At 42.7% G+C, this 27,258-nt stretch overlaps 1 protein-coding gene across 1 annotated transcript; it reads right to left on the bottom strand.

Annotated features, from left to right (window-relative positions):
- Window positions 1–1,354: 1,354 nt before the first annotated feature.
- On the bottom strand, window positions 1,355–26,863 carry gask1a (golgi associated kinase 1A). Its single transcript, XM_078215521.1, has 4 exons — window positions 25,499–26,863; window positions 13,285–13,407; window positions 5,358–5,461; window positions 1,355–1,556 (listed from the first exon to the last, which is right to left on the bottom strand). The coding sequence occupies exons 1-4, from the start codon at window positions 26,861–26,863 to the stop codon at window positions 1,355–1,357; spliced, it is 1,794 nt and encodes a 597-aa protein (XP_078071647.1).
- Between the last annotated feature and the right edge of the window lie 395 nt (window positions 26,864–27,258).

The raw sequence follows: 27,258 nt of genomic DNA, 5'->3' as shown, positions 1-27,258 counted from the left end.
CCAGTTCACCTCGGGAATCTATCCTTTACAGGTTAATTTGTGAGAAAGACTGGATTCTACTCTGTACCCTGCCATCAGTTGTTTTACTGCTATATTTTAAACGCAGTCTATTTCAAACTTTTATTGCATGAATGGGTACAGGTACAGGTTTGCAAAGTGTGCCTTAAACTTAAAACCGCAGGTATAGATTTCTGAAGAAATCTAGCAGTTTCAATGTGGTTTAAATTGTTGTGTGTGATTTTGAGATGGTAGCATACCAGAATTCATGTATGTAGTAGGTCAAAATCCATTTCTGGTCTGACCACACATCAGATCCAAGCTCTCTTGTGGGAGCGGAATAAAACTGACACTAATCATAAAGGTATTACCTACATACCTTTTGATGTTTTCATGCAATGTGTTGTAGATGACAGATTTGAATCTGTGGTTTAGTTTAGTAAGAGTTTTAACAACACCAGGTTAAAGTCCAACAGGTTTATTTGGTGGCAAATGCCATTAGCTTTCGGAGCGCTGCTCCTTCGTCAGATGGAGTGGAAATTTCCACTCCATCTGACGAAGGAGCAGCGCTCCGAAAGCTAATGGCATTTGCCACCAAATAAACCTGTTGGACTTTAACCTGGTGTTGTTAAAACTCTTACTGTGTTTACCCCAGTCCAACGCCAGCATCTCCACATCATGTTTAGTTTAGTAACAGTGCATTTGAAGCATCAGGAATAATGACAGAATAAAAATGCATATCATATGATACACATTCATCATTATTGTACTAGCAATGCTGAGCACGTGGGACCGGAGTCTGTGTTGCTGAAGGCCGGGGGTTAGGTATTGAGGGATACGAGGAGGGTGCAGAGTTTTAAATGTCTTGTGACACAACTGGGATCAATCACAGAACGATTGGCTGAAGGTAGTTGACTGAAAGTAAACATCTGGCTCCAATCTTTAACAATACTCTTCGACTGGCACAGCCAGTCAGTGCTTGTCTCCACCCGCTGCCCCCTTCCCAACTCCACTTGAGGTGGCATCCTGCCAGTCCTGAAACATTTAAATGCCCCTTTCAAGGGAAGTGGGCTAGGTTGATGCAGACACAAGCATCAGGAGGACGCAAATCTCTGAATCCTTGGAGAATTCTCAGTGAATATTCAGTTTGTCCACGTGTAGTAAAGCGAAATTACTGTAAAACTGTATTTGATAACTGTCCGTCTCTCCAGGGATAATGATGGTTCCAGGTGCTTGACCATGCATAGCAAATGAAGAATTGTGCACTTATTTCCTGGAATAGGCTTCCCATCTCTGGTTTCAAACAATCGGTGGGTAAATGTCACACTTCAAACCGCAGCCTGTGGTGCATTCTCTTTTATCCCTGAACTAATTTGATATTGTTCTCCAGGATGTAGTTGAGCAGTAGCTGAGCTCTTTTCTCTATGACCTGAACCAGCTTCTTCAGGCCTCTGATCCCATTGTGGCTCTCCCAGAACTCGGTGTCCATGCGCAGGGATCTCAGCAACCTGCTCCGCAAGCATCCAGATTGTAAGAGTGAGATGGCATCTGCAGGAAATCTGTGGAAAAGAGCGAGAGGGACACCAGAATCCACTTATAAAGGAAGGGTTCAAGCTGCTGAAAGTCAATAGCTTCTGTAAACTTGTGCTCATCCAAAACTCTGTTGCCCATAGCACCAAGTCCCATCCACCCATCACCATACTGTGCTCGCTGATCTAGATTGGCCCAGTAACGCCTCAATTTTAAAATTCTCATCCTTGTCTTTAAATTCCTCCATCACCTCGCTCATCCCTCTTGCTATACCTCTTCCAAAACTGGCATCCCTCTGAAATACATTTATCTCTCTAATTCTGGCTTTCTGAGGATCCTCGATTTTAATCACTCCAGCAATGATGTCTTTCCAGCTGACAAGGTTTCAAGCTCTGGAATTCACTCCCTATACCTCTCTTTCCTATTTTAAGGTGCTGCTGTAAATCTACCAGTTTAAACAAACCTTTGTCATCTGGCCTAATATGTCTTATATCAATTTAAAACAAGTACACCGGGAAAAAAAGGTGAGGGAAAGAATAGTGCGATTAAGAGAGAAAGAGCAAAAAGAGACAGAAAAAAGTAACCAGTTACATTTTAAGTTGTAATTGTTTTAAAACTCCAACACTAAATACATTCTGAAGGAATGAGACACGACACTTACTAAAAAAAAACTTTTCAGGGACAGAGAGGTTGTTTGGCAATAACTTATCATGCCTTTAAAAATATACTTTCATCTCAATGGAAAAACTTTAATTTTTCATAGAATCATAGAATCCCTACAGTGCAGAAGGAGGCCATTCAGCCCATCGTGGCTGCACCGACAACAATCCCACCCTGGCCCTATCCCCATAATCCCACGTATTTTCCCTGCTAATCCCCCGACACTAACAGGCAATTTTGCATGGCCAATCCACCTAACCCGCACATCTTTGGACACCTTTTGTGGGTGTGTTTAATGGGTAACGAGCAGCTTTACACCTTGCCATGTATTTTAATACGAAGTCTCTCAGTGGAGGACTGGTGGGACGTGGGCTGTGAGGGAGCAAAGTATTTCTGTGTTTTACCTCACGTGAGGTTGTCAGATGTTACTGTCCAATTTATTCCATAATTACTCTGATGCAAAATCCAGACCATTATCTACTTTATCAGCTGTAAACCCATGTTGTGCAATACCTTTCCAAAGAATAAAAATGTAATTCAGCTGGTCATTCTGCAGTTTTATCCAACTTTAAGGCAATTTAAACCTGCTTGTACACAATTCCGCATCTACTGTTCAGCATTTCAAATGCAGAATGGAATGGACAAAACATTTTCATTCAGATGTGATAAACTTGTGGCACAGAATAGTGGGAAAATTATTGAATTATGAACAAAAAACCAAGACAGGATGCACAGGTACATGGATGGGAAAGGTTTAGAGGGACATGGGCCAAACGCAGGCAAACGGGACAAGTCCAGTTTAGGAAACCTGGTTGGCATGGACGAGTTGGGCCGAAGGGCCTGTTTCCGTGCTGTATATCTCTATGACTCAAATAAAGACGAGGGAAATTCCTGTTTGTAAATAGCAGAGATTTAGATTTGGAAATGGATCAAAGGAATCTTCTGGAAAATTGGATAGGAGTTGCATAGGGGCCAGATAAAAGGATCAAGGAGACTACCATTGCATGGAGTTGTGCATATCTACAATCTCGTATATTGTACTGTTGGACCATGCAGTGCTGTTTCATCATGTAGATACATTGATAGTGTCCAATGTAGCTGCCTCATGTACATAAATTTATAGTTCATACTGATGTTTCCTCATGTATGTAGACATATAGTGCACAGCTTTCCAGCCTCTACAACCCTCAGAAAGCTGCACTGCTATTGGTGGCATGGTAGCACAGTGGTTAGCACTGCTGCCTCACAGCACCAGGGATCCGGGTTTGATTCCTGGCTTGGATCACTGTCTGTGTGGAGTTTGCACGTTCTCGCCGTGTCTGCATGGGTTTCCTCTGGGTGCTCCAGTTTCCTCCCAGAGTCTGAAAGATGTGCTGGTTAGATGCATTGGCCATGTTAAATTCTCCCTCAGTGTATCCGAACAGGCGCTGCAGTGTGACGACTAGGTGGTTTTCACAGTAACTTCACTGCAGTGTTAATGTAAACCTACTTGTGACACTAATAAATAAACTTTAAACATTTCTGATTTTAATCACTTCACCTTTGGTGGCCATGTCTCCATCTCCCCAAGGCAAGAAGGTCTGGAATCCTTCTCCAAACCTCTCTGCCTCTCTCTGTTTCTTAAAGATACTCCTTAAAACTGACCTTTGAACAAGCTTTTTATCACATATAGTATCTCCTTTGGTTCGATGCCAATTTTTGTCCAATAACGTTCTTTCCATCGTTAAAGGTGCTATATAAATGCAAGTTGTTGTCTTAAATATGTACACCGATAGCTGACATTTTGTTGTCTCATGTACAATATTTATTGGGTTCTGTGGTCCTCCAAATGCCGTGAATTAGTTGAGCAGACATGCAAGCTGCAGCATCACGGGCAGTTCACTGCACAGTCGATTGTATGCACATTTAGAATCCCTCTAGGCTGCTATGACTGGATATTAATTTTAGTCACCTTTGTTTCCTTGGTTTGTCAGTCTGAGGTGGCTCAGATATAAGTTTCAGCAAAGTCAGGCCAATTCGAGCAGAGAGCTCATAGCATTCGAAGAAGGTCTGTTTGAGTAATTCTGCTGCTGCACACGTATCTCCAGGGGTGAACTGGTTTGAACAGCTGGTTTTCTACATTTATGTATTCATAGAGTTTTTCATCCGGGAATGTGGGCAGATGAATCCCTCTTCATACCTCAGTATCTCAGAAATTTCCAAGAACAACATTCCGCAAAAATCAACTGGAAACCACTCTGCAATAGCCGGCTTAGCTACACTACTTAGTAATATAACTCATTAAATTCTGGCGGCCTGCTGTATCTGTGTAATGAGTCAACATTGCATACTTCATTCAGGCCACATTGAATGCTGTATTCAGGTCGCATTGCACTCTGCATTCAGACGGCACTGCATGTTGCAGATGGCATTGCATGCTGCATTCAGGTTGCAGTGCACAGTGCATTCAAGTCAGATTACATGCTGCATTTAGACAGCACCGCATGTTGCAGGCGGCATTGCATGCTGCATTTAGACAGTATTATATGTTGCAGATGGTATTGCACACTGCGTTTTCAGGTTAATAAAATCCAGAATTCTATTTGCTTATATTATGGCCATTTTTACCTATCTTCATTCAAAGATTGATGAATCTACGCCCATGGATATCTCTTTCTAATACCCTTCTGTGTAGAGTACCATTATAATCATTGAGGGCATGGACTCTCATCTTGTTAAGAGTATATTTTACATTTTAAAATAAATATTCTACAAGGATGGTTAATGTCAGTGGCAGATGAGAGAATTGAATAATTGCAACAAATGGCATCTGTGGTGGAGGGAAGTTCCCTCCAAAGTCAATATTTGTGCCTCAACTGCTTTAACTGATTTGCACTCACACCACCTCCGAGACGTCCCCATCAGTGGTACTGTGTCAAAGAGCTGTACCGATGTAGTTCCCCCAAATTTTACTGGTCCCAACTTCCCTTCCACCCCACCTGCCAGCCTCCATTCCCACCTCCTGTGTTCTTTCCATCAGCCACTGTCTATTGCTCAGTTGCCACAGCTGTCGTAAGAGGCTAAACTGCCAAGAACACCAGCCTTGGAGCCTTAAATGTTAATGAATTTGAGAAGCATTGTTGGAGATGTGTAACCATGTTATTGGAGTCTGACAATGAAGGCGTACTTACTCATCAATGCCCTCTAACAGTCTGAAGTTGAGGTTGTCCTCATGCTGTAGAAGCCTTCCTGCATTGTCTATGTAGACAAGTTGAGATGGGTTTCCTTTTCGAACCTAATGCAACAATTTATATTGATTAATGGTTAGTCCAACTTGTTTTTAAAGTTTATGTATTAGTGTCACAAGGAAGGCTTACTTGCCTAACACTGCAATGAAGTTACTGTGAAAATCCCCTAGTTGCCACACTCCGGCACCTGTCCAGGTCAATGCACCTAACCAGCAGGTCTTTCAGACTGTGGGAGGAAACCGGAGCACCCGGAGGAAACCCACGCAGACATGGGGAAAATGTGCAAACTCCACACAGACAGTGACCCAAGCTGGGAATTGAACCTGGGACCCTGGGGCTGTGAGGCAGCAGTGCTAACTACTGTGCCACCGGGCCGCCCACGTATCCTTTCCAATTGCTAATATTTAATTTGATTTGATTTATTATTGTCACACGTATTAGCATACAGTGAAAAGTATTGTTTCTTGTGCACTATACAGACAGCATATCGTTCATAGAGAACGAAAGGAGAGAGTGCAGAATGTAGTGTTACAGTCATAGCCGGGGGGGGGAAAAAGATCAACTTAATGCGAGGTACGTCCATTCAAAAAACAGCAGCAGGGAAGAAGCTGTTCTTGAGTCAGTTGGCAAGTGACCTCAGACTTTTGTACCTTTTTCCCGACATAAAAAGGTGGAAGAGAGAATGTCCAGGGTGCGTGGGGTCCTTAATATTGCCCATGAATGGTTATTTTTCCATTGACCCTCCTTTACCACCTATCGATACTGTTGCCTATGCAAGGGACACGGGACAGTATACAACTGAAAACCCACGAAGATCGATGAAAGAGTGTCCATCCAGGATGTTCTTTCATTCTGCCTGCCAATGTTTGATAATGCTCTCTCCACTCACATTGTTTGTACCTTTAAGACTTGATTAGCTGTAAGTATTCGCATTCCAACCATTATTCTGTAAATTGAGTTTGTGTCTTTATATGCCTTGTTTGTGAACAGAATTCCCACTCACCTGAAGAAGGAGCTTAAGGCTCCGAAAGCTTGTGGCTTTTGCTACCAAATAAACCTGTTGGACTTTAACCTGGTGTTGTTAAACATCTTACTGTGTTTACCCCAGTCCAACGCCGGCATCTCCACATAATGTTTGATGGGGTCAAGGATAGGATAGTCAATTTATGTGATCAACCTCCATCAGCTGCCACAGACTTGGATGGCTTTTCCGTATTCTGTGGCACAGGGTGTTCCTAAGCCAAAGCTGAGGACACCTGCTGATGAGCAAATCTTCAAATAATTAGTGTAAAACGGGTGACTGATGCCATATTTCCATTCTTTATCATGTTCCAGTTGAAGAGGGGATGACAACTGGAGAGGGCTTTAAACATTTACTGATTGGTAGGCTTCCTAAGAGTCCAGGATATTTTAGACACAATCCACCTGGCCATTGAAGCTCCACATGATGACAACTTTTTTTTGTACAGCATCTTTAAGGGAAAAGAAAACTTGAAGATACTTCACAAATAGGCATAAGCAACGTGGCTGCTGGGTCAGGAAGGGCAAAATTAGGAGGAATGATTGAAAGCTTAGTTGAACAGACATACATGTATATAGAGGGGAGTGGAAAGGTATACAGGCAAAAAAGATGATCCATTGGCTGAAGATTCTTCCACTAATGGCATAACAAAGGGAAAAGTTGGAGGAACTAAATGTTGATGTGAATCTTGGACTGGAGCAGATTGCAGAGACAGAGTGGGATAAAGCCATGTATGAATAGATAAGGATTTAAAATTAAAAATGTTGGGGGTAGGGAGAGTAAAAATAGGTGAGCAGAAACAGGAATAAATGGTGAGTGGGGACATAGCGAGGCCAAGATTTTTGCAGGAGACATTTTCACACATTGGAGATTACTTGTGGTGGAGGAGATTAACAAGGAAAGGACTGGAGTAGTGAATGCTGGAGATGGTGAAGGTGTGCATGAGGGGCAATATTGTCGAGGTGGAGCTAGGTGAACTTTGTAGTGGAGGGGATGTTCAATCTGAAACTGAGCTCAGAGTTAGATCAGATTGTCAGCATTGAAAAAGACCTGGTTGAGCCAGAGACAGACAATGGTAAAAGAAAAAGGTGGTGGCAGGCAAGCTAAGTTTGTAGCATGGGTAGAAGATGATGATTGAGACCTTTCAAACTTCGAGCTTGAAGAATCAGTAACAAGTCCAAGGCTTAATGTCGGTCTGACAAGTGGAGGCAGTTCAGAGGTCAGGGAAAGTGATGGAGAGGACATGTTGGTGTCATTAGCATACTTATGAAAATTGACCCCTTGCATCTGGATGGTGTCATCAAGGGACAGCACGTGGATGAAGAAGAATCCCCAATGCATACACAAGTAGTTTCAGGCTGTAGACGAGTGACCCTGCACATTCATACCCGTTATCCTGGAAGCAGCCATGACACCTTCTTTCTGTGACAATTTAGCTGGCCCAACTGAGTGAATAGGTGAAAGGACTTGGGATAGCAGGACTATTCCATACATGCCAATGTAGAAAACTTGGAAAGGCCAATAAACAGCTTAAAAAAAACCCCCCAAAATAATGAATTTGAAAACACCCACGATTAAAGGTCTACGATCAAAGCCAATACTGAGTAAGTTTACTTCCTTTTCATTGCATTGAATTTCTGGATATTTTTTATTAGCTTCTTTGTACTTGGCATGTGAAATGGAGCAGAAGTGACACTTGACAATGGAGGATCACTTGGCAGGTTGAGTTTGATACATAGAAAAACACAGGGGGAAACAGTGGAAATGTCATAGGGCTAGTCATCCAGAGGCCCAGGCTAACACTGAAGGGATATGGGATTGATGGAATTTAAAATTTAGTGAATAAATTTGGACACATTTTTGGATTTTAAGGCTAGGCTCAGTAATGGTGATCATGAAGCTATGTAAATGATCGTGTAAAAACCCATCTGGTTCGCTAATGCCCTTTAGGGAGGAAAATCTGCCGTCCTTACCTGGTCTGGCCAAAATGTGACTCCAGAGCAACAGCAATGTGGTTGACTCTCAACTGCCCTCTGAAATGGCCAAGCAAACCACTCAGTCCAAAGGCAATTAATGATGGGCAACAAATGCTGGCCTTGCCCAGTGACACCCACATCCCATTAAAGAATTTTTAAAAAGGCCAGTTTGTGTGCTTAGTGCATTCGAATATCCAGAATGTCAACCTATTTGCTCAAATCATTGGAATGGCCTGCCTGATGCAACGGCGAGTTCCTTGCCTCTTGCGGTCTCAGACTCTGCTCTTGTAGTCAAGCTTTTAGCTTAGTGCTGTAGAAGCAGAATTTTGTGAACTAACATAGTACATTTTGTTGCACAAATCAAGATATTCTGCAATTGCAGCACAGGGTTTACCTGGCTGTGGAGCTGGAACAGAAGCAGATGGCATGACTGGTAGGGAATTAGCTATGATATTGGCCTGGGGCTTCCTTACCGAGGAGTGGAAATTTCTGTGCATTATGGTTGAGTTTCTCTCTTCTCCTGGGGTTTTCCGCTTACTGAGCCTTCAAGTTGTCAAATCGCTTCCCAGAATACAGCAGCTGGGAGAAAGAGACAGAGCAACATCCATCTGGGACTGTCCCTCATATAAACCATCACTAATCCACAGCTGGGAATGGATTGTGATTGGAGAGTTCCACTGTCAGTGTTCCCAACTGGAGCGTCTTGCTGTCTCTCTAGGCTTTAAAAAAAAAAAATTGTTCTCAATTTCTCTTTTGGTTTCTTAATGCATGATCAAGAGAGTTGGCAGGCAGCCCCGGCGTCAGTTTCTTAGCAATGTATCTCTGAAAGTCAGCTGATGATTGAGAATAGCATCTGTTCATTCATCTGTTTTTCATCCGCCTGTCCTCAGTGTCCCATAAGGTTATTGAGGTCCGGATTGCTGTGTTAGAAATCATTGGCATAACCCTGCATCCAGACACTCCTTGGCACAAAGTGTGAACATATAAATCAACTGCACTACTGGGAAATACAACCCTTTACCCCTTCTAACCTTAATTTTCTCACTGATGTGTATTGCACTAATTGATTTTCTCCATAGGATTTCTTTTAATTGGCTTTGCTACCTGGCCGTGTACGAAGTACAGAATTCAGGACTGTTTTTTACTGCCTTACATTATGAATAGTTGGTCTTTCTTCTCGGGTGAGTTGCGTTCCAGGTCTTGCTGTTCTAGTGACAGCTAGAATGTGCACACCAACTATATGGGTGCACTGCAGTGAGTCAATGTCACTTACCAATATTACAACATTGACATGCAGGGAAGGAAGACATTTCTCCTAATTTCAGTCCTGAATGCTCGGCTCCTTCTCCCGACACTAAATTTTGAGAACTTTAAATATTTCAATGGAATTGCTGCCCATTCTTCTAAACTCAAGACAATAATTATCTGAGGGAAGACCAACAACTATGGGCCTCAAAGGAAAAAGTGCTCTAGAAAGTTTCTTTCAAACCCTCTGAGTTAAAGAAAGAATATCAAGATATTCTAGATCCATATTTACAGAATAGTTAGTGTTATGGGAAGAATGTTTCTTTATTCAATGGTTTCCTCGCAGAGAATAGTTTTGTTGGTCAAGGATAATAAGTTTATCCAAATGGAAGACTGACAGTCGATTCAGCTTCAATATAAAGTTTTCCACATAAAAAGCACTCTGTGAGTGTTAGAGGGCTTTAGGATAACCTGGGACTAAAAAAGCCAGTAGATCAGAATAGGTTAATTTATAACAAACATAGTATAGTAAAAGTACAAGGTACCTGGAGTTACAAAGGTACTGTTTGCCTAGAAATACATGTAACCACTGTTAGAGAATTTAAACATGCATTTTTCTGAAAAACATATTGTATACTGAATTAAAGGCATGCCTTGGCTAATGACACTCTAGGGCATGATGAGCAAGAAGAACCACATTCCTTGAAAACAATAAAGCTCCTGAGCACTATCTTATCAGCTTTAGAAAATACTAGCTTCTCAGACAGTAGAATGAATAGAATAATTCAATTTTCCTGATAAGAGGTTGTTAAAGTAAACAGTGCGAAAATAAACTTTTGAACTCTACGGACTTGCATGTTGAAGTTGCTCGGAGACAGTGGGCAAAAACTTCCGGACTCTATGGACCTGTGTCTTCTCATGTTCTGATGTGTAGATGCTGGCGTTGGACTGGGGTAAGCACAGTAAGAAGTCTCACAACACCAGGTTAAAGTCCAACAGGTTTATTTGGTAGCAAATACCATAAGCTTTCGGAGCTTCCATCTGACGAAGGAGCTGTGCTCCGAAAGCTTATGGTATTTGCTACCAAATAAACCTGTTGGACTTTAACCTGGTGTTGTGAGACTTCTTACTGTGCTCTTCTCATGTTGCCAGAGGGTAGAGTGTCATTGGCCAAGGTAAATGATTCGTACTGAAATGATTGGCTCACTCTGGTTAGGATGAGTAGAGTAGGCGGACAAATGATTTTTGAAAATGTATAATTGTAATACTGATAACAATGCAATTTAGAATAATTTGGGCTGTCCTAAATCATTCTCCTACACATGTGGACCAGGCCTGGGCAAATAAAGTACGTCTTTAACCAGAATTACTGTCTCCATGAGTTCTTTGTATTTGCTGAGCTGTAATTAATAAAGAAAAATCTCTCACATGAAAGCCAGCATATTACACAGGTCTATGGAAAGGTTTTACAGCGAGCCTTGTATATCAAGAAATTGAACATGATTTGTGCCCAAAAGATTGAAAAATCAGCCTTTAGCAGTACAAATGATTAAATGTTGGGCTCGATTTATAAAGTGACATTGAATAAAAGGGGTAAGTACTTTTAACTGATAGTGTTATTACTGAAATATAGATGCAGTATTATTCTTCAGTGAAGTTACAGCATGGATAGATACTGAGATTCTACCTCTACTCCACTTTCTCGCCCTCTCCCCATATCCCTTGATCCCCCTTTATCGCCCAAAGACCTATTTATTTCCGCCTTGAATAATGTCAATAACTGAGCACCCATAGCCTGGGGATGAAAATTATTTTGACTGTTTATGTTACTCTAGTAAGTCTAACAAAGATAACCTTGTCTGGTTTGGTGATGTTTATGTGGAACGTTCGTGGTAAGCCAGTGTGGGAACCACAGCCTTGGCCCAGAAATACTCTGAATTCCACAGATGCATGAAAGTGGGTGCATAGGCACCACTGATGTTTGGGGGGCCATGAGGAGTGGGTGGGTGTACGGGAAATTAGTGCAGGTTGTTGCAGGTCATGAGAAAAGAGGACTTCGGGGAACAAGTGGTGCACACACATCACTCCAAAATCCCTGATGTTTGTGCAAAAATACAAAATGGTTGGCAACTATTCTAGCTTTTGAAGTCTTGGCTACCTATATAAGCATACCCCTCCAATATGCCAGTACATTTACTATGGGTCCAAGTTTCTGAGCCGCACACCACAGGTATGATTACGGAATGATTCTGTTGTTTGGAGGTGGGGGTGCTACACTGGAGATCAGCCAATCTCTCCAGCCCACAGTTACACAGTTTCCCTGCTAGATGTGGACTGAGCTTGCAGCAAGTTGAGGAGGAGGTCCATGGGACTGAAACCCCAAAGGAAACGGCTGTAGAAGCGACTGCATGTGACGTTGAGGACTGTTGTTCACATCAGGGCAGAACAAGTGCAAAAGTGAAATCTGTGGGAATCAGGGGCAAACTCTCCACTGATTGGAGTCATACCTGGCGCAAAAGAAGATGGTTTTGGTTGCTGGAGGTCAATTATCTCTATCCCAGGACATTGCTGCAGTAGTTCCTCAGGTAGTGTCCTCAGCCCAGCTATCCTGAGTTGCTTCATGAAGTTCCCTGTCACACATCATCCTGTCGTAGAACTATATCACTGTTCCTTCACTATCACTGGGTCAAAATCCTGAAACACTTTTCCTAATAGCACTGTGGGGGTACCTACACCACATAGGCTGCAGCAGTTAAAGAAGGTGGCTGACTACCATCTTCTCAAGGGCAATGTGTGTTGGGCAACAAGTGGTGGCCGACCCAGTGATGCCCACATCATATGAAAGGATGAAAAAGTGATACGCAGGCAGGGGAACCAGAGGCCGAATTTCATGTCCTACTTCAATGCTGTATCATTCTATGATAGAAAGACAGTAGCTAGCGTGTGCCAGCATTGTAAGTAGTTTTGTTTCTGATTTTGAACTTCACTCGCAGACTGCAATCTTTGGTCTGCTGCACTGCTGTTTCTTCAGTCCCTTAAAGTTAAACTGCATTGTAAGAAGCAGTGGCGTGAGCATTTCACTGAGAGTCAGGACATGGACCTGAAACTCTCAGACACTGTGAACCACAAAGGCAGCAAAATACAGTCAGAAAGTTGTGGGTTCAAGTCCACAAAGAATTGAGCCCAAAATCAAGGTTGACGCTCCTAGTGCAGTGCCGAGGGAGTGCTGCATTATCAGAGGTGCCATCTTTCAGATGAGACGTTAAACTAGGGCCCCAGTTGCTTTCTTGGGTGGATATAAACAATTCCGTGCATTTTTTAAAGAAGAACAGGGGAGTTCTCCCTGGTGTCCTGGCCAATATTTATCCCTCAATCAACAGCACAAAAACAGAATATCTGGTCACCACATTGCTGCTTGTGGGATCTTGCTGTTGTAATGGATGAAACGTGGCAGTTAATTTGCTCAAATTAACTGCCACGTTTTATCCATTACAACAGTGACTTGATTTCAAAAAGTAATTAATTGGCTGCAAGCACTTTGCAATGTCCTGAGGTCATGAGAGGCACAATATACATTTTCTTTTCTTTTCGTATGGGGCCATACTAAAATTGCCTCTTTCTCACATACCAGTATATGCACAAGGAGATGGTCCTTAAGATTTCTACATTTCTCGTGCAGCAGATCTTCTACACAGGGTTCTGAGAAGTCTGGGTTAAAACCGCAGCAATGTCTATCCAGCCGATCATGGACCTGGGGGAGACAAAAGCTCGTTTGTGAATGTAACAGATACATAAACATTTGCCACATGTTTGGACCATCTCCACACCTTGCAAAGTACCAGGACGTGTGCCAGCGAGGGCTAGGTCTTCAGCTCACACTCTCAGGAACCTGCATGTAGAGAGAGAATTTAGTGCAAATTTCATATTATTGTCAGCTCCAGTGGAATGGATAGTGAATGTTGTCCCAGGGAGGCTCCAGTTCTGTTTTACGCAAAAGATTGAAGTGCACAGATGGGACTTAAAGCTAGAATTTTCCCATGTCACAGTCAATGTTTGTAGGACATCGAACCATAACCGTTCTCTGTTGACACTTCTGTCAATGATGGGAAAATATAATGGGGGTGATAATGTAATTCTGCGCCCTCATTTCAACAAAAGTAGGCTATTCAACAACTTGAGCTGATTCTGCATTCAGTAAGATCATGGTTGATCTCTATCTCAACTTCATCCATTCTCCTGTTCCAAATCCCTTTATTATCGATTTCAGATCCACTGTTTTTGTAAAACATGCTTTGTGTGAATAAATGTATCCTGACTTCTCTTCTGAATGGTCTGGTTTTGATTTTGTCTTGGACTCCCTGAACAGCAGGAAAGATTTCCTCTCTCGAGAAACCCTGTCAATTTCTTTCAAAATCCTAAAAAGATGAACAAGTCATCCCTTAGCCTTCTGTATTCCAGGAAATGCAAGCCTGGTTTATATGATTACTCCTCATAATTTAACCCTTTGATCCCTGATAACATTTTGTTCTATCTGTACTGCACCACCTTCAAGGACAATATATCCTTTCTAAAATGTGGTGCCCAAAACTGTGCATAATGTTTCAGATGTGGTAATGCCAGGACTTTTTTTGGCTGTATCAAAACCTCCACCCATGTACATTCGAGCCCTCTAGTTATAAAGACTAATATTCCATTAGTCTGTTTGATTATTCTTTTGTACATGACCACAATCTTTTAGTAATTTGTTCATTCAGACCTCTTTGGATCTCCATCATTTTCCGTCTTTCTCACCATTTAAAAAATACTTGGGTCTATACTTTATCAGATCCACCACTGATGTACTGCGGCAGTAGGATGTACCATCTACAGGATGAGCAGTAGCAATGCCCAAGGTATTTTTGACACACCCTTCCAAACCCATGGCTTTTACCACTCAGAAGAACAGCAGTAACATGGACTGCTGCAGTCCAAGAAAGCAGCTCACTCACTACCACCTTCTTGAGGGCAATTAGGGATGGGCAATAAAAATGATGGCACAGCCAGAAATGCTCATGTCCTGTAAAGAATGTAAAAAAAAAACATGGGAACACCACCACCTAGAGGTTTCCCTCCAATTACACACCATCCTGACTTGAAACTTGTTGCTGGGTCAAAATCCTGGAACTCCCTTCCCAATAGCACTCTGGGCGTACCTACACCAAAGGGACTGCAATGATTCAAAAAGGCAGCTCACCACAACCTTCTCAGGAGCAATTAGCAATCTAGAATAAATGTTGGCCTTGCCAGCAATGTCTAGAGTCTGTGAATGTTGTTTTTAATGGGAAAAGTATAAGGGTGTAGAATTTTGTTTAAATATCTTTATTTACTAGTTATAAAGATTTTGGAGATGAGGACAAAAGATGTTTGACCAAATGGGATGGTTGCAGATGATAAGACATGTGTTGAAACCACTAGGAATATATTAAATCAGGTTTCGTAGCCACATTCAGGTGGCATCTAAGCTGGGTAGGTTTACTGAAATAGCAGGGCCCTTTAGGTGATAAAAATTTAAATCTTGTGGTCCTTTTTTGCAGGAGAGACTGGAGTATTTCAGCAACTTAACATGTGTTAAGAGGCTTTATTGTACCCTGTGTATACTCTGTGCTTGCTCATGGTGCACTGGCCATCAACAGTGGTGCATGCAAGGTGCCAAATGCATGGAGACAACCCAACTGTAAGGGCTCATGGATTTGATGTGCATCAAAACAATAGGTGCTGACCATCAGTTACCAGACCCAATATTTCACTGCCTGAATGCTTCAATATGAAAATTCATGCTAGTTGTGAAGATCTTGAAGTTGCAGAAGTGTGAAACTTCTTTTATTTAAATGCAAGTTATTTCGCAATTCTGTATATGTGCTGCCCTTCGTAAATTCACTACCAATTCTGGTTCAGTGTCTGAAATGAACATGACAAAGACAAATTGATGGAGTGGGCAAATAGGTGGCAGGTGAAATTAAATGCAGAGAAGTGTGAGGAGATGCATTTTGGTAGGAAGAACGTGGAGAGAAAATGGCTGGAATTCTCTGGCTGTTCATGCCCCACTACTGCTGCCAGCGGGAACGGAGAATTTTCCACTCAGCCAAATCTCTATTCACTGCAAAAGGACCGGAGAATCCCAGCCACAGGCGAGGTCAGAGAATCTGGACCAATATACAATAAGGGATAAAATTCTAAAAGGGGGGCAGGAGCAGAGCGACCTGTGTGTCCATGTGCATAGATTACTGGACAGGTGGAGAGAGCAGGTAATAAGCATACAGTATCCCGGGCTTTATTAATAGGAGCATAGAGTACAACAGCAAGGAGGTTATGCTGAACTTATACAAGATACTAGTTAGACCTCAGCTAAAATATTGTGTACAGTTCTGGGCACCACACTATAGGAAAGAAATATGTGAACAAATAGGAGAGTGCAGAAAAGTTTTACAACAATTGTTCCAGGGATGAGGAATTTCAGTTATGAGGATAGATTGGAGAGGTTGGGATTGTTCTCCTTGCAGAGAAGAAGGCTAAGAGGAGATTTGATCAAGGTGTTCAAAATCATGAGGGAACTGGACAGAGTAGACAGGGAGAATCTGTTTTGGCTCATTAAAGTATCAAGAATGAGAGGGCACAGATTTAAAGTTATTTGCAAAAGAAGCAAATGCGATGTGATAAAAATCTTTTTCACACAGCGACTGGTTGGGGTCTGGGATGCACTGCCTGAAGTGTGGTGGAGGCAAGTTTAATCGAGGCATTCAAGAGGGCGTTAGATTATTACTCGAATGGAAACAATGTGCAGGGATACGGGTGAAAGGCAGGGGAATGGCACTAAGTCATAATGCTCATTTGGAGAGACTGTGCAGACAAATTCAGCCAAATGGCCGCCTTCTGCACCGCAATATTAGTGATTACCATGGTGTGGTTGGGTGGGTTTATCCATCTTATAGAACAACCAGGAGCAAAGTGTGAGCTCAGGATCTGCGAGGGCCCCACGGAAGCGAGATCTCTGCAAAAGAGTGTGACTCCGGATTGTGAGGTTCACTTATGGGCAGTTAAAGGGGACATTGACTCACAATCAGTAACTTGCATTTATATAGCACCTTTAAGGTAGGGAAACACCCTTAGGCGGTTCACAGGAACATTATCAAACAAAAATATGACACTGAGTCACATAAAGCGATAATAGGACAGGTGATCTATGGTGAAAGAGGTAGGTTAGAATGAATGGTTCGAAAGTGGAGAGATGTAGCGGTTAGGGAGGGAATCCCAGAATTTAAGGTTTAAATAGCTGAAAGTCCCTAAACCTCACCCCCAATAGTTGGAGTAGAGAACTTAGCAAAATCTTGACTATATTGACCAAATAAGATCAGATATAATCTGAAGGATATAAAAGTACAAAAACTAGTGAAAGTTAATATTCAGACATATGAAAGAAATGATTGAAGAGATGAAAATGATTGAAAAGCAAATTGTAATAACAGCCAGGGAGATCAAATTATTCTGAGATATATTGGCCTGAATCTTTCAATGTCCAGAGCAGTGAAATCTCGACTTAAGTTGCTGCTGCATATCAGGACTCTGTGAAACACACATACTGTTATTGCCTGGGAAGTTTAAACTTCCGATGGGTTGATTTGCGCTGCCCAGGACACTAAGAGAATGTCTCCAACCCTGAGCTCAGTATCACAGACTTGGGCCAGCTACATAGGAGTTACTTGGATATCCGCCTGGGAAAATATTACGCGGGTTAATACAACTTGTAACTCACTGATTTGACAGTGTAGTTGAACCGAGCATCACAACTGATTTCCCCCCCGGCTAATCCATGAGGTGACCACACCCCCCCCCCCTCCCCCGATTTGACCCAACTACCTCATGACCTGACCCACTTCCCACCTTGACGTGACCTGACTAACTACCCCACTACCGAATTGACTATCTTACCAACCTGACACAACCACCCACCCGACACGACTACCCTCCCCACCCCAGTTGACTACCCCCTGACCCGACCACCCACTCACTCATCGACTCGCTAACCCACATTTACTGAAAACCTTGAAACCTTTAGAAACCAACCTGAAAACAGCAGTGACTGTTATATAAAGGGGGAGTGCTCTCTCTTCCTTCGTCTTCTCTTGCTCTCACCAGATTTGCCCTGGAGACACTGCGTTGGCCAATTGCTGCTGCAGCCGGGAGCAGAAATTGTGGGTGAAACCAAAAGAGAAAACGCTGGAAAATCTCAGCAGGTCTGGCAGCATCTGTAAGGAGAGAAAAGAGCTGACGTTTCGAGTCCAGGTGACCCTTGACAAAGAATCATCTGGACTCGAAACGTCAGCTCTTCTCTCTCCTTACAGATGCTGCCAGACCTGCTGAGATTTTCCAGCATTTTCTCTTTTGGTTTCAGATTCCAGCATCTGCAGTAATTTGCTTTTAATAGTGGGTGAAAATAGGCAGTATCGTTGGGGCACAGAAATCTTCACAGGTAGCAGCAATGCGCTCAGCATACCTGGACCATTATAAGCAGATAGAATACAGGACTGGGGACTGGGATACTAACATTTAGAGATCAGCAGATGCCAGATGTGAAGTAGATTTTTTACTGAAGTCTTTACAAATAAATTCAACCTGGCTCAGGAACCTCTGAACTGATATCAGTAAAGTATGTGTTGTGAAGAAATCCAAAGAATTTAGTGTATACTAAGCGTCTGGACGAGATGGGAGACATTCTACAATAAGAGCATAAGAAAGGGTATGGCCAGATAGATTTGTCTTTTTACAATCATTTAGCTCCCTAACTGAAAATCTGTTCTTTAAAAAGATAATGATCCAGGTTTTGTGTTTAGAGTAGCACTGAGGCTATCAGTGTTCACCATGATTACGGAGCAAACTGGACAGCAACAAGCGGTGTTCACAGATGTGCAGTTGGACATGGGTATCGGGGAGTTGCTGTCTGATTTTCCCTGCTCCTCAATAAGCTGTATTCCGCTGGTACCTCACTGAGAGACTTGACATTCAAACACATGAATGGTGTGAGTGAGTATTTACCCACTCAATAATTACTAAGCAGGAAATGTTGCCGTTGGCTGTTTTACATCTCCTGACACAGTGGTTTGCTGCAGAGGAATGCAGTGGGCTGAGAAGGTGCTGGCTTCTGTTTTCTCTGGGCCTTCTTATTACCCAACTGAGCTCTCCCAATGCCCTGCCGAACAGTCAGCCTCCAGAGGACATGGCCAGTTGTCTGTGTCAATGCCTGCCTTCTTCATATCTCACTTGAAGGTGTCCTTGTTGTGGAGGTATGGATGTGTAGCTGGTTGTGACCCAGTGACCAGTTCCCCATACAAAAGTCTTTGGGAGTATAGCTGCTATACATCCGACGAATGTCATGGAGCCAACACAGACATTGTTGGTTGAGTAAGTAGTCTCACAACACCATGTTAAAGCCCAAAACCTGTTGGACTTTAACCTGGTGTTGTGAGACTACTTACTGTGCCTACCCAAGTCCAACGCCGACATCGCCACATCATTGTTGGCTGAGCAAGGAGTGTATGCTGATTGAATTAGGATGCTGCATGACCTCTGAGTTGGCGACCTTGTCCTGCCAAGAGAACTGAGGATAAATCTGAGACAACAAAGTTGAGAAGTGTTCAGCCTTTTCCCCTGCCTATCATATGATGTCCAGGACTCACCACTGTAGAGGTATGCCCTGAGAGTGCAGGCTTGGTAGACTCACAGTTTTGTGTTTCGGAGCTTTTGCAATGTGCGTGTTGATTTCAGAAAAATTTGGGGCTGATGCATTCAGGCGTAAGTGAATTTTTATCAGCTTGGTATGTTTCAATTACTTTCAAAAAAACCTTTCTGCCCCTGAAAATATGATTCTAGAAGTGTGGAATCACATTCTGAGAGAATTTAATTATTTGAGAATTGCTAAATAAAAGAGACATATTGTTGAAGCTTTTCGCCATGCACTCATCAGGACAGGTGCAAGAATACCAAATTTCAAAGGGAGCAACAATTTATACTGCATGAGAAAAGGGTGCTGGTTCATTGGCAAGTCAGCTCTGATTGGTTAAAGCATTGCCATTTAGAACGCTCCAGGGAAATATTGTTCCCTGTGCTTTTATCTCAAAAAAATGCAACGCCTGGACATTTCTGGAGTGTGATTATTGTTGGAAATTTTTTTTAAATAAAGTAAATTTTATTTTACCTTTTCTTTCTGTCTCTTTTATCTCTTTCTGACTCCCATCTTTTTGTTTCCCTCTCTTCACTTCACTTCTGTGTTTGATTTTACAGTATACATTTCTTGGTCAGATACTGCAGGCTAAATTTTCAAGGTTAGATTGCAATTCCAATGTCAGTCTCACTTTCGGCTCAGGAACCTGGAAATGGCCATGTTGAGACACCAGTTGCAACCTTCTGAACTCAGACAATTAAGAAGCCACCTTCTGAAGCCCCACCCAATTAAGGACTGAAGGTGGACTAAGGAAGTGGAAAATCCAGTAGGAGAACCCAGACAGATATCTGGCCGACAGCCCCACTAGCAAATATAGGCACTGCTATGGCAGATAAGGGACCATGAGTGTGCCTCAACATGGATGTGCTCTCTGCAGTATTGTGAGAAATTAAATATCATGCAAGAAGGAGGAGGATCCTGACAGTGCCATCTCCCTCAATTAATCGGCATAATTGTCCTCTGTTGTATTTGGCAAGATCATTTGGAGGTGGGAATATTTTGGGTAGTAGATCCAATGTACTATTTTCCGGCACAGATCCCAGTCCTGTCTCCTAACCTACTTCGGCAGGAAGGGGAAAACTGAATTCTGCGTGTCTCTCTGAGGATACTTCAATTTGATTGGTTAAGGAGACACTCCTGCCCTGCTCATGAATGTTACTGTTCCCGTGAAGAGAGTGTTGCACTGTAAAGGATTTGTAAATATCCCCATTTGACACTCAAAAGCCTATGAAATGTCTGTGCAAGGTTGTAAGCACGATAAATGGCGATGACCAAAACATACTGGCCAGTATACAGTGTGAAACAGGCTGCCAGTAGCAAAGAATGTCTCGTGTGTCTATTTAGTTAACTTTGGAAGACAGAAGCACTCTTGTTGGGTTTAGTTTCATGTGGTGGTGTAAGGCAACATTAGCATTTCTAACCAATGTCAAAGGGTAGTTAGCCCCAGGCAAAGGGGAGCATCATTCATTAGCAGGTGGTAGGTTGGGCTCCGGGCAGATACAGTGCTGCGATTATCACTGAAGGAATATCACACAGCTAGCTGAGATTCCACACTTTCACTGGAGATCACATCAGCTACGATTTTATAACTTTATCCTTTGGGCTGTTTAAGCAACTTGCGTCCAAAAGGGCTTTCCCAGCCATAACAGGATACCTTTCTGAAATCTGTGATTCTGTTTATGAAATTAGCCTTGGAAAAATAATCAAAGATGTGACAATGTCTTCCTCTGTATTATAGTTCGGGGGGGGGGGAGGGGGGGGATATTGGTCAGAAGGAAGATGGTCATATGGTATCCTTGGGATTCAGTTTACTCCATGAAATGGGATATTGGAATTATGTGGAATTACATAGGATTTACAGTAAAAATAAAGGCCTTGCTACGGGGAATTTGTTTCATGAGTGTCAGAGTGTGGCCACATGCCATGGGTCTTCACACCGCATGTCTGGGGGCCAAACCTCCCACGAGTTCCCCTGCCACGAAGGACCCAGTTTCTGTAAGCGAGGCACAACTGTAGACATGCCAATGGACAGGCAGTGTACTGACAGGGAGAGACTTACACATCTAACTCTCTTTTTCGCATTGCTGCCAGCTGATGATGTAGACTGAAAATGAGAAGCTAAATATCACACAAAAGCATGCTAACTCTCTTCACCCACCAGACACATCACATCAACCTGCTAGACATTTGCTACCAACTGAGGTGCCAGCTGACACCTATCATATAGCATTCATTACACAAGTCACATTCATCGAAGCAGGTTGCTACTTTTGGAGAATGATCTATCGTCTGATTTTTTTTGTTTTATTAGGTCTTTGATGTGCACAGCTGGTCATTACCAAGTAGAATCTAATTTAAGTGGAGTTTCTGATTGCTTGATTAACCTATTTGCAGTAAATATCTGGCATAGGAATTGAACCTGCATCCCCAAGGAAGGGACCAGAATTCAATAAAGCACTAATTCACATTTTCTTGAGTGTGGCAATGTAGACCATTTGGACAATTGGTAAACAGAAGGATTTAAACCCAGATCTCTTACGTACTCATTCAATAAAAGTCCCAAAGTAAGAACCATACACCAAGACCAATAAAGGCACTATATAATCTGCAAAGACCCAAAGTCTCTGTACTATTACACATCTCCACCCCTGCCTCAGCTCATCTGCTGCTGAAACCCTCACTCATGCTTTTGTTGCCTTCAACTTGACCATTCCAGTGCTCTCCTGACTGCCCAGCTTCCATAAATTGGAGTGCATCCAAAACCAAACGACCCATCTTGTAACTCGCATCAAGTCCCATTCACCCATCATCCCCGTGCTTGACTTCAAAATACTTATCATTGTTTTCAAACTCCCTCTATGGTCTCATCTCCCTATCTCTGTAACCCCTTACAACGCTCCCCCAATTCTGGTTCCTTGTGCATCCCCAGTTTTCATTGCTACAACATAGGTGGCCATTGCTTCAGCTGCCTGAGCCTTAGGCTCTGGAATTCCCTTCCTTAACCTCTCCACTTTACTCTCATTTAAGATTCTCCTTAAAACCTATCCCTTTCACCAAGCTTTTGGTCTCCTATCTTATTATCCCCTTATGTAACTTGGTTTGATAATGCTCCTTTGATGCCCTTTGGGATGTTTGCTATGTTCAAGGTGCTATGCAAATGCACGCCATTGTTGTTGCAGGTTGGTCTGAACTGGGACGAACATTGGGAGGTTTATGAGTGCTGCCATGCTGGATTATAGCCGATGGAACAATGCCATACCCATGTGCGCACTTGGGGATCCCTAAGCCTGGCACTCTGCCACCTGCCAGTATCAATAAGTAAGATCCCTACAAGGAATGGTTACCAGGCAATCGGAAACTCGACTTTAATTAACTTCTCCTTGGTAATAACCATCTGAGCACCTAATTAAACCAAAAGAGAATTCAGATGGTACTAATCATTCTTCACAAGTCTTCAATGAACGTGCCTTGTGTAATGAATGGTACATGATAGGTCAGTTCAGTTGGTGGCACTCTCACTCACAAGTTAGAAGCCCAAGTCCAGCATAGGAGAGTGCAAAATCATGGCTAACACGCCCAGTGCCGTACAGAAACAGTGCTACCCTACTGGATGTCTTTTGGATGAGATGCTAAACCGAAGCCCCATCTGTTCTCCTAGGTGGACATTAAAGATCCCACAGCACTATTTTGAAAAATAGCTGTGGAGTTCTCCCCGCATTCTGGCCAATATTTATCCCTCAACCAACACTGATCACCAAAACAGGTGATCTGGCCATTATCACATTGAGGCTTGTGGAACTTTGCAACATAAAAATTTGGATGCCAATGGTTTCTACCTTACAACAGTAACGGCACTTCTGTTGACTATAAAAGGCTTTGGGATGTCTTGAGATTGAGAAATGAGCCATGCAAATGGAAGTTCTATCCTTCTGTTCACTGAAATCTTCCAATGTGTAGCTATGTTTAATTCTGTGATCCTCAATAGCATAATTCAAAACCCGTGCCCAGATATTTGTCTGCGAGATTGATCCTGGAGAAAGTGCAACTCGGCTTTCGGTTGAGGCTCAGGTTGGGCCCTGTCCCAGGTGTGTGAAAAGGCCAAACAGTCTTGGGTTGTAGGGGGACTGAAGCAATATTTTTTTTAATAAAGAAACCACCTGGAGGAAGGGGAGCAGCAACCCTATTACCCCCATCGCCCCAGGCCAGCTGGCTACAGTCAGTCATTCTGGAGTTGAAGGTAACAGGGGAGAGACACTGGAGGATATGGAAAATTCTGAAGAGAAATGATTATTCTGAGTATTAGTGAGGTTAATGTCCCAGTGTAGATTCAGAACAAGCTGACTCCTCAGGAATCATGGGCTGTTCGGTCTGCAAGACAAGTATGTGACCACAATAATGAGTATTTGGGACTGGAAGTAGGTGCATATAATACATTCTAAAAAAATTAATATACTGTTGAAAGGACACCCTTCCTGAATTGTGTGGTGAAGAGATGGGAAGTATCTCCATTTCTCTGTTACTTGACAACAGTCCTATTTGACAACTGGAAGCATTTATTCTAACACTGGCAACAGAACAAGATGCACACTGGAATGGCAGGCAGAAATGTTCAAATTCTCTGTGACAGGAAACTTGTGCTTTTTAATCAGTTATTGTTTGGACATCAGGTTTTCATTTAGATTATGAGGGATGTTTGCTTCAGTGTTTGGTCATGGTAATTAATGTCTGCGATGCAGAGTAATGACTAATCACTGAATTACTTCCAGCCTATGGCTTTTTTTTACAGCAATGTAATGAATCACAGCACTAACAGCAGCTGCTGTAGCCTTATACAGCAACTCCTTTGATTTCTGTATAAGCTCCATATCATTCAGCAATGTCTTGATACTGTTATTTGGCAATTGCAACAAATAAAATCTCAAATTACTTGGGTTTTCCAAAGTTTTATTAGTCATCCTGGCACACTAGGCTTGGCTTCCTTCTGCTATCCATTTTGGGATTGATTGGTGGTAAACCAGGAGAAACTAGATGGTGCCAATGGCACTGCCAGCCTCCAAGGCTTACCCATCTCTTAGTTCTGTCTTCTTCAATAGCATACTTCTAAACTCTGGACCTAGTCCTGGGGACTAAAAATGATTGGCTCCTGACAACTACAGCCATCCTCATCTGTGCTAAGTCTGACTCCAGCCAGAGTAGAGCTTTCCCTTGATTCGTACTAAATTCAATTTTACCAGGAATTACTGACCAATCGGAGGGCCAGCAGCTCAGGATTGCCACTGGGTAAAATTCAGCCCATCCTTTAAGACGTCCCTTAAGACTGCCCAGATCACTAATATATACAACAAACAGCAAAAGTCCCAACACTGAACCCTGTGGAATGCCACTAGAAACCGCTTTCCACTCGCTAAACACATCCATTGGCCATTGCCCTTTGCTTCCTGTCACTGAGACAGTTCCGGATCCACCTTGCCACCTCCCCTTGCATCACATGGAATTTCACTTTTCTGACCAGTCTGCCATATGGATCCTTGTCAAATGCCTTACTAAAATCCATGTAGATAACATCCACTGCAGTAACCTCACCAATCCTCCTTGAGACTTCTTCAAAAAGTTTGATTATGTGGTAAGACACGATCTTCCTTTGACGAAACCACGATGACTATCTCTGATCAACCCGTGTCTTTCTAAGTGATGGTTTATTTTGTCTCAGAATTGATTGCAATAACTTGCCCACCACCAAAGTTAGATTGACTGGCCTATAATTTTCCCTTTAATTCCTTTAAAATTAATGGTATACAGGATTGGTTAAATACCAATATACCAGCAGGAAGTAGCCTTTAAATGGTCATTAATTGGACATGTAAGAGCCTCAATTGGCCAAAGAGTGTGTGGGCCATCTGCCATTTACTTGGCTGCTCGTAAAAAACCAGTGAAAGTGAGAAGTCAATAGGCCAAGCACAACCTTCACCATCTCGCCCATTTTCACACCTCACCCTACCTGCCAGCCTGCTACCGTGGTGGGACTTGTAAGATTCCAACCATTGTGTCTAATATTTCTAGATTTTAAAGACTCTGAAAAAAAGCTTACCTGTAAGAGGAAATCAAAAAGAGCTAATTTGCCCCACTCTGAGCGTTTTACACTGAGGCAGGACACAGTTTGATTCTCAGGAGCCTTGTTGGTGCCGCACTGTTGCCGCAGCACTGCCTGGTATTGAAACCAGCTCAACTCGAATGAATTTTGGTCATTGCTGGGATCATTCAGATGTTGTATGTCTGCATCCCACCAAACAATTGGCCTGGCTGCTCCGTCTGTGAACTTGTATGGGAGCAGCGCATCATTAAATCTTCGGGCTACAACGGGCAGACTTCGGTTCAGACCCAGCACCCTGTCCAAATGAAAAGCTAAGACTTCGTCGAGGTCACTGGGCCGCTTTATTAGGCCGCACAGTCCCTCTTGACAATGCCCCATGAGGTCATGGATCATGATGGAAGAATTAAAGCTTAGGCCTACTTTGATGACTTGTCCATGAGCTGGTATCCGTGCTTTTGCAACCACTGAACCACTAGCCAACAGTTTCATCTTTTCAATGTCGCTTGAGTCAAACCAGGGTGGAGGATCCTCGAGGAGCCTAAAATGATCTTCCATCTCCAAATCTGGATGACTGGTTTCAACACCGTCACAAATTTCTGGCTCCGTTATCCTTCTGCTCACTCGGGAAGTGATCAGTTGATCACTTTTCCCATTGTTTGCCAAGGAAAAATCCAGGTACTTCATCCCTGCAGTGTTAAAGAGTGGTACTTTTCCATGTCTCTTGTTTTCATTGCCCCGAACCTTCTGAACAAATATTTTGTTTCGATTTGGAGGAATTTTAAATTGTGGTAGGCCTCTTTTTTTAGCAGCAGGAGTCTGAACGCCAGATTTGCAGCGGGTCTGCAGAGACCTCATGTCCTTCGTATCTGCTGTATAATTCAAAATAGAAGGTATTCCTGACATATTCCCAACATCTTGGATGGCTGTTTTGTTCCCATTGGACTTAATAACTTGTGAAAACACCTTGTCCACTGAGGACTGATAACATATTGGGCCAATCCCTGGAGGACCTGGTATCAGAAGTGGCTCCCTGATGAATTCTTGCTTCTTGCTATTTAGTGTTTCAAGCAGTATAATCTTTCTGTGTCTTTTCTGCAGCACTTTGTTTCTCTGTTCCAATGTGCTGAAAGTCTTTTGCATTTCTCCATAGCTATACTGCTTTTGAAATGGTTCGAGGTAGCTGTGTGGCTTACCATTCGAATGCCATCTCTTCAGATGATTGTTTTCCATTGGTAGTAATTTGTCATTTCTGTGGAAGGGATTTGTTTGCTTGGGGAAGGTGCCAGTGTTTCTCCACAGTCTTCTTTGCTGAGTAAGTTTTCCATGTGGCTGGCTGGGTGGTTGGTAATCAAGGCCAGACATTTTGTCATCAAAATGGAGAGATGGGTAAGTGTTTATCACCACCATAGATAGGGCAGTGAAGAAACAGCAGACAGCCATGGGCTTCTTCCTTAATCTCCTCTTCAATTTAAATCTGGATGTCTGAAAGGAGAGGGAAAATAATAATAGTTCAGCAAAATTGCGCTGTTTCATAAAAATCTCAGTGCTCATTACCACAAGCTACTGGAGAGAGTTGATGGAAAATGTATTAAATGTTCATGAGATTTACAAAACTCTTCGGTGAAAACAGTGGAGATGTTTTTCATCAGAGAAGCAGCAAAATAACGTGGCTTTACATTGCATAGAATTGGCAAGCAGAAACAGATTGCTCAGCCCAATGCTTCACATGAATCACTCCCCCACCCCCTGCCAACTCT

The sequence above is a fragment of the Mustelus asterias genome, chromosome 7 (genome assembly GCF_964213995.1).
Source record: "Mustelus asterias chromosome 7, sMusAst1.hap1.1, whole genome shotgun sequence".
NCBI classification, from domain to species: domain Eukaryota; kingdom Metazoa; phylum Chordata; class Chondrichthyes; order Carcharhiniformes; family Triakidae; genus Mustelus; species Mustelus asterias.
The sequence above is the reverse complement of the archived record's forward strand: the minus strand, read 5'-3'. Positions and strand labels throughout refer to the sequence as shown.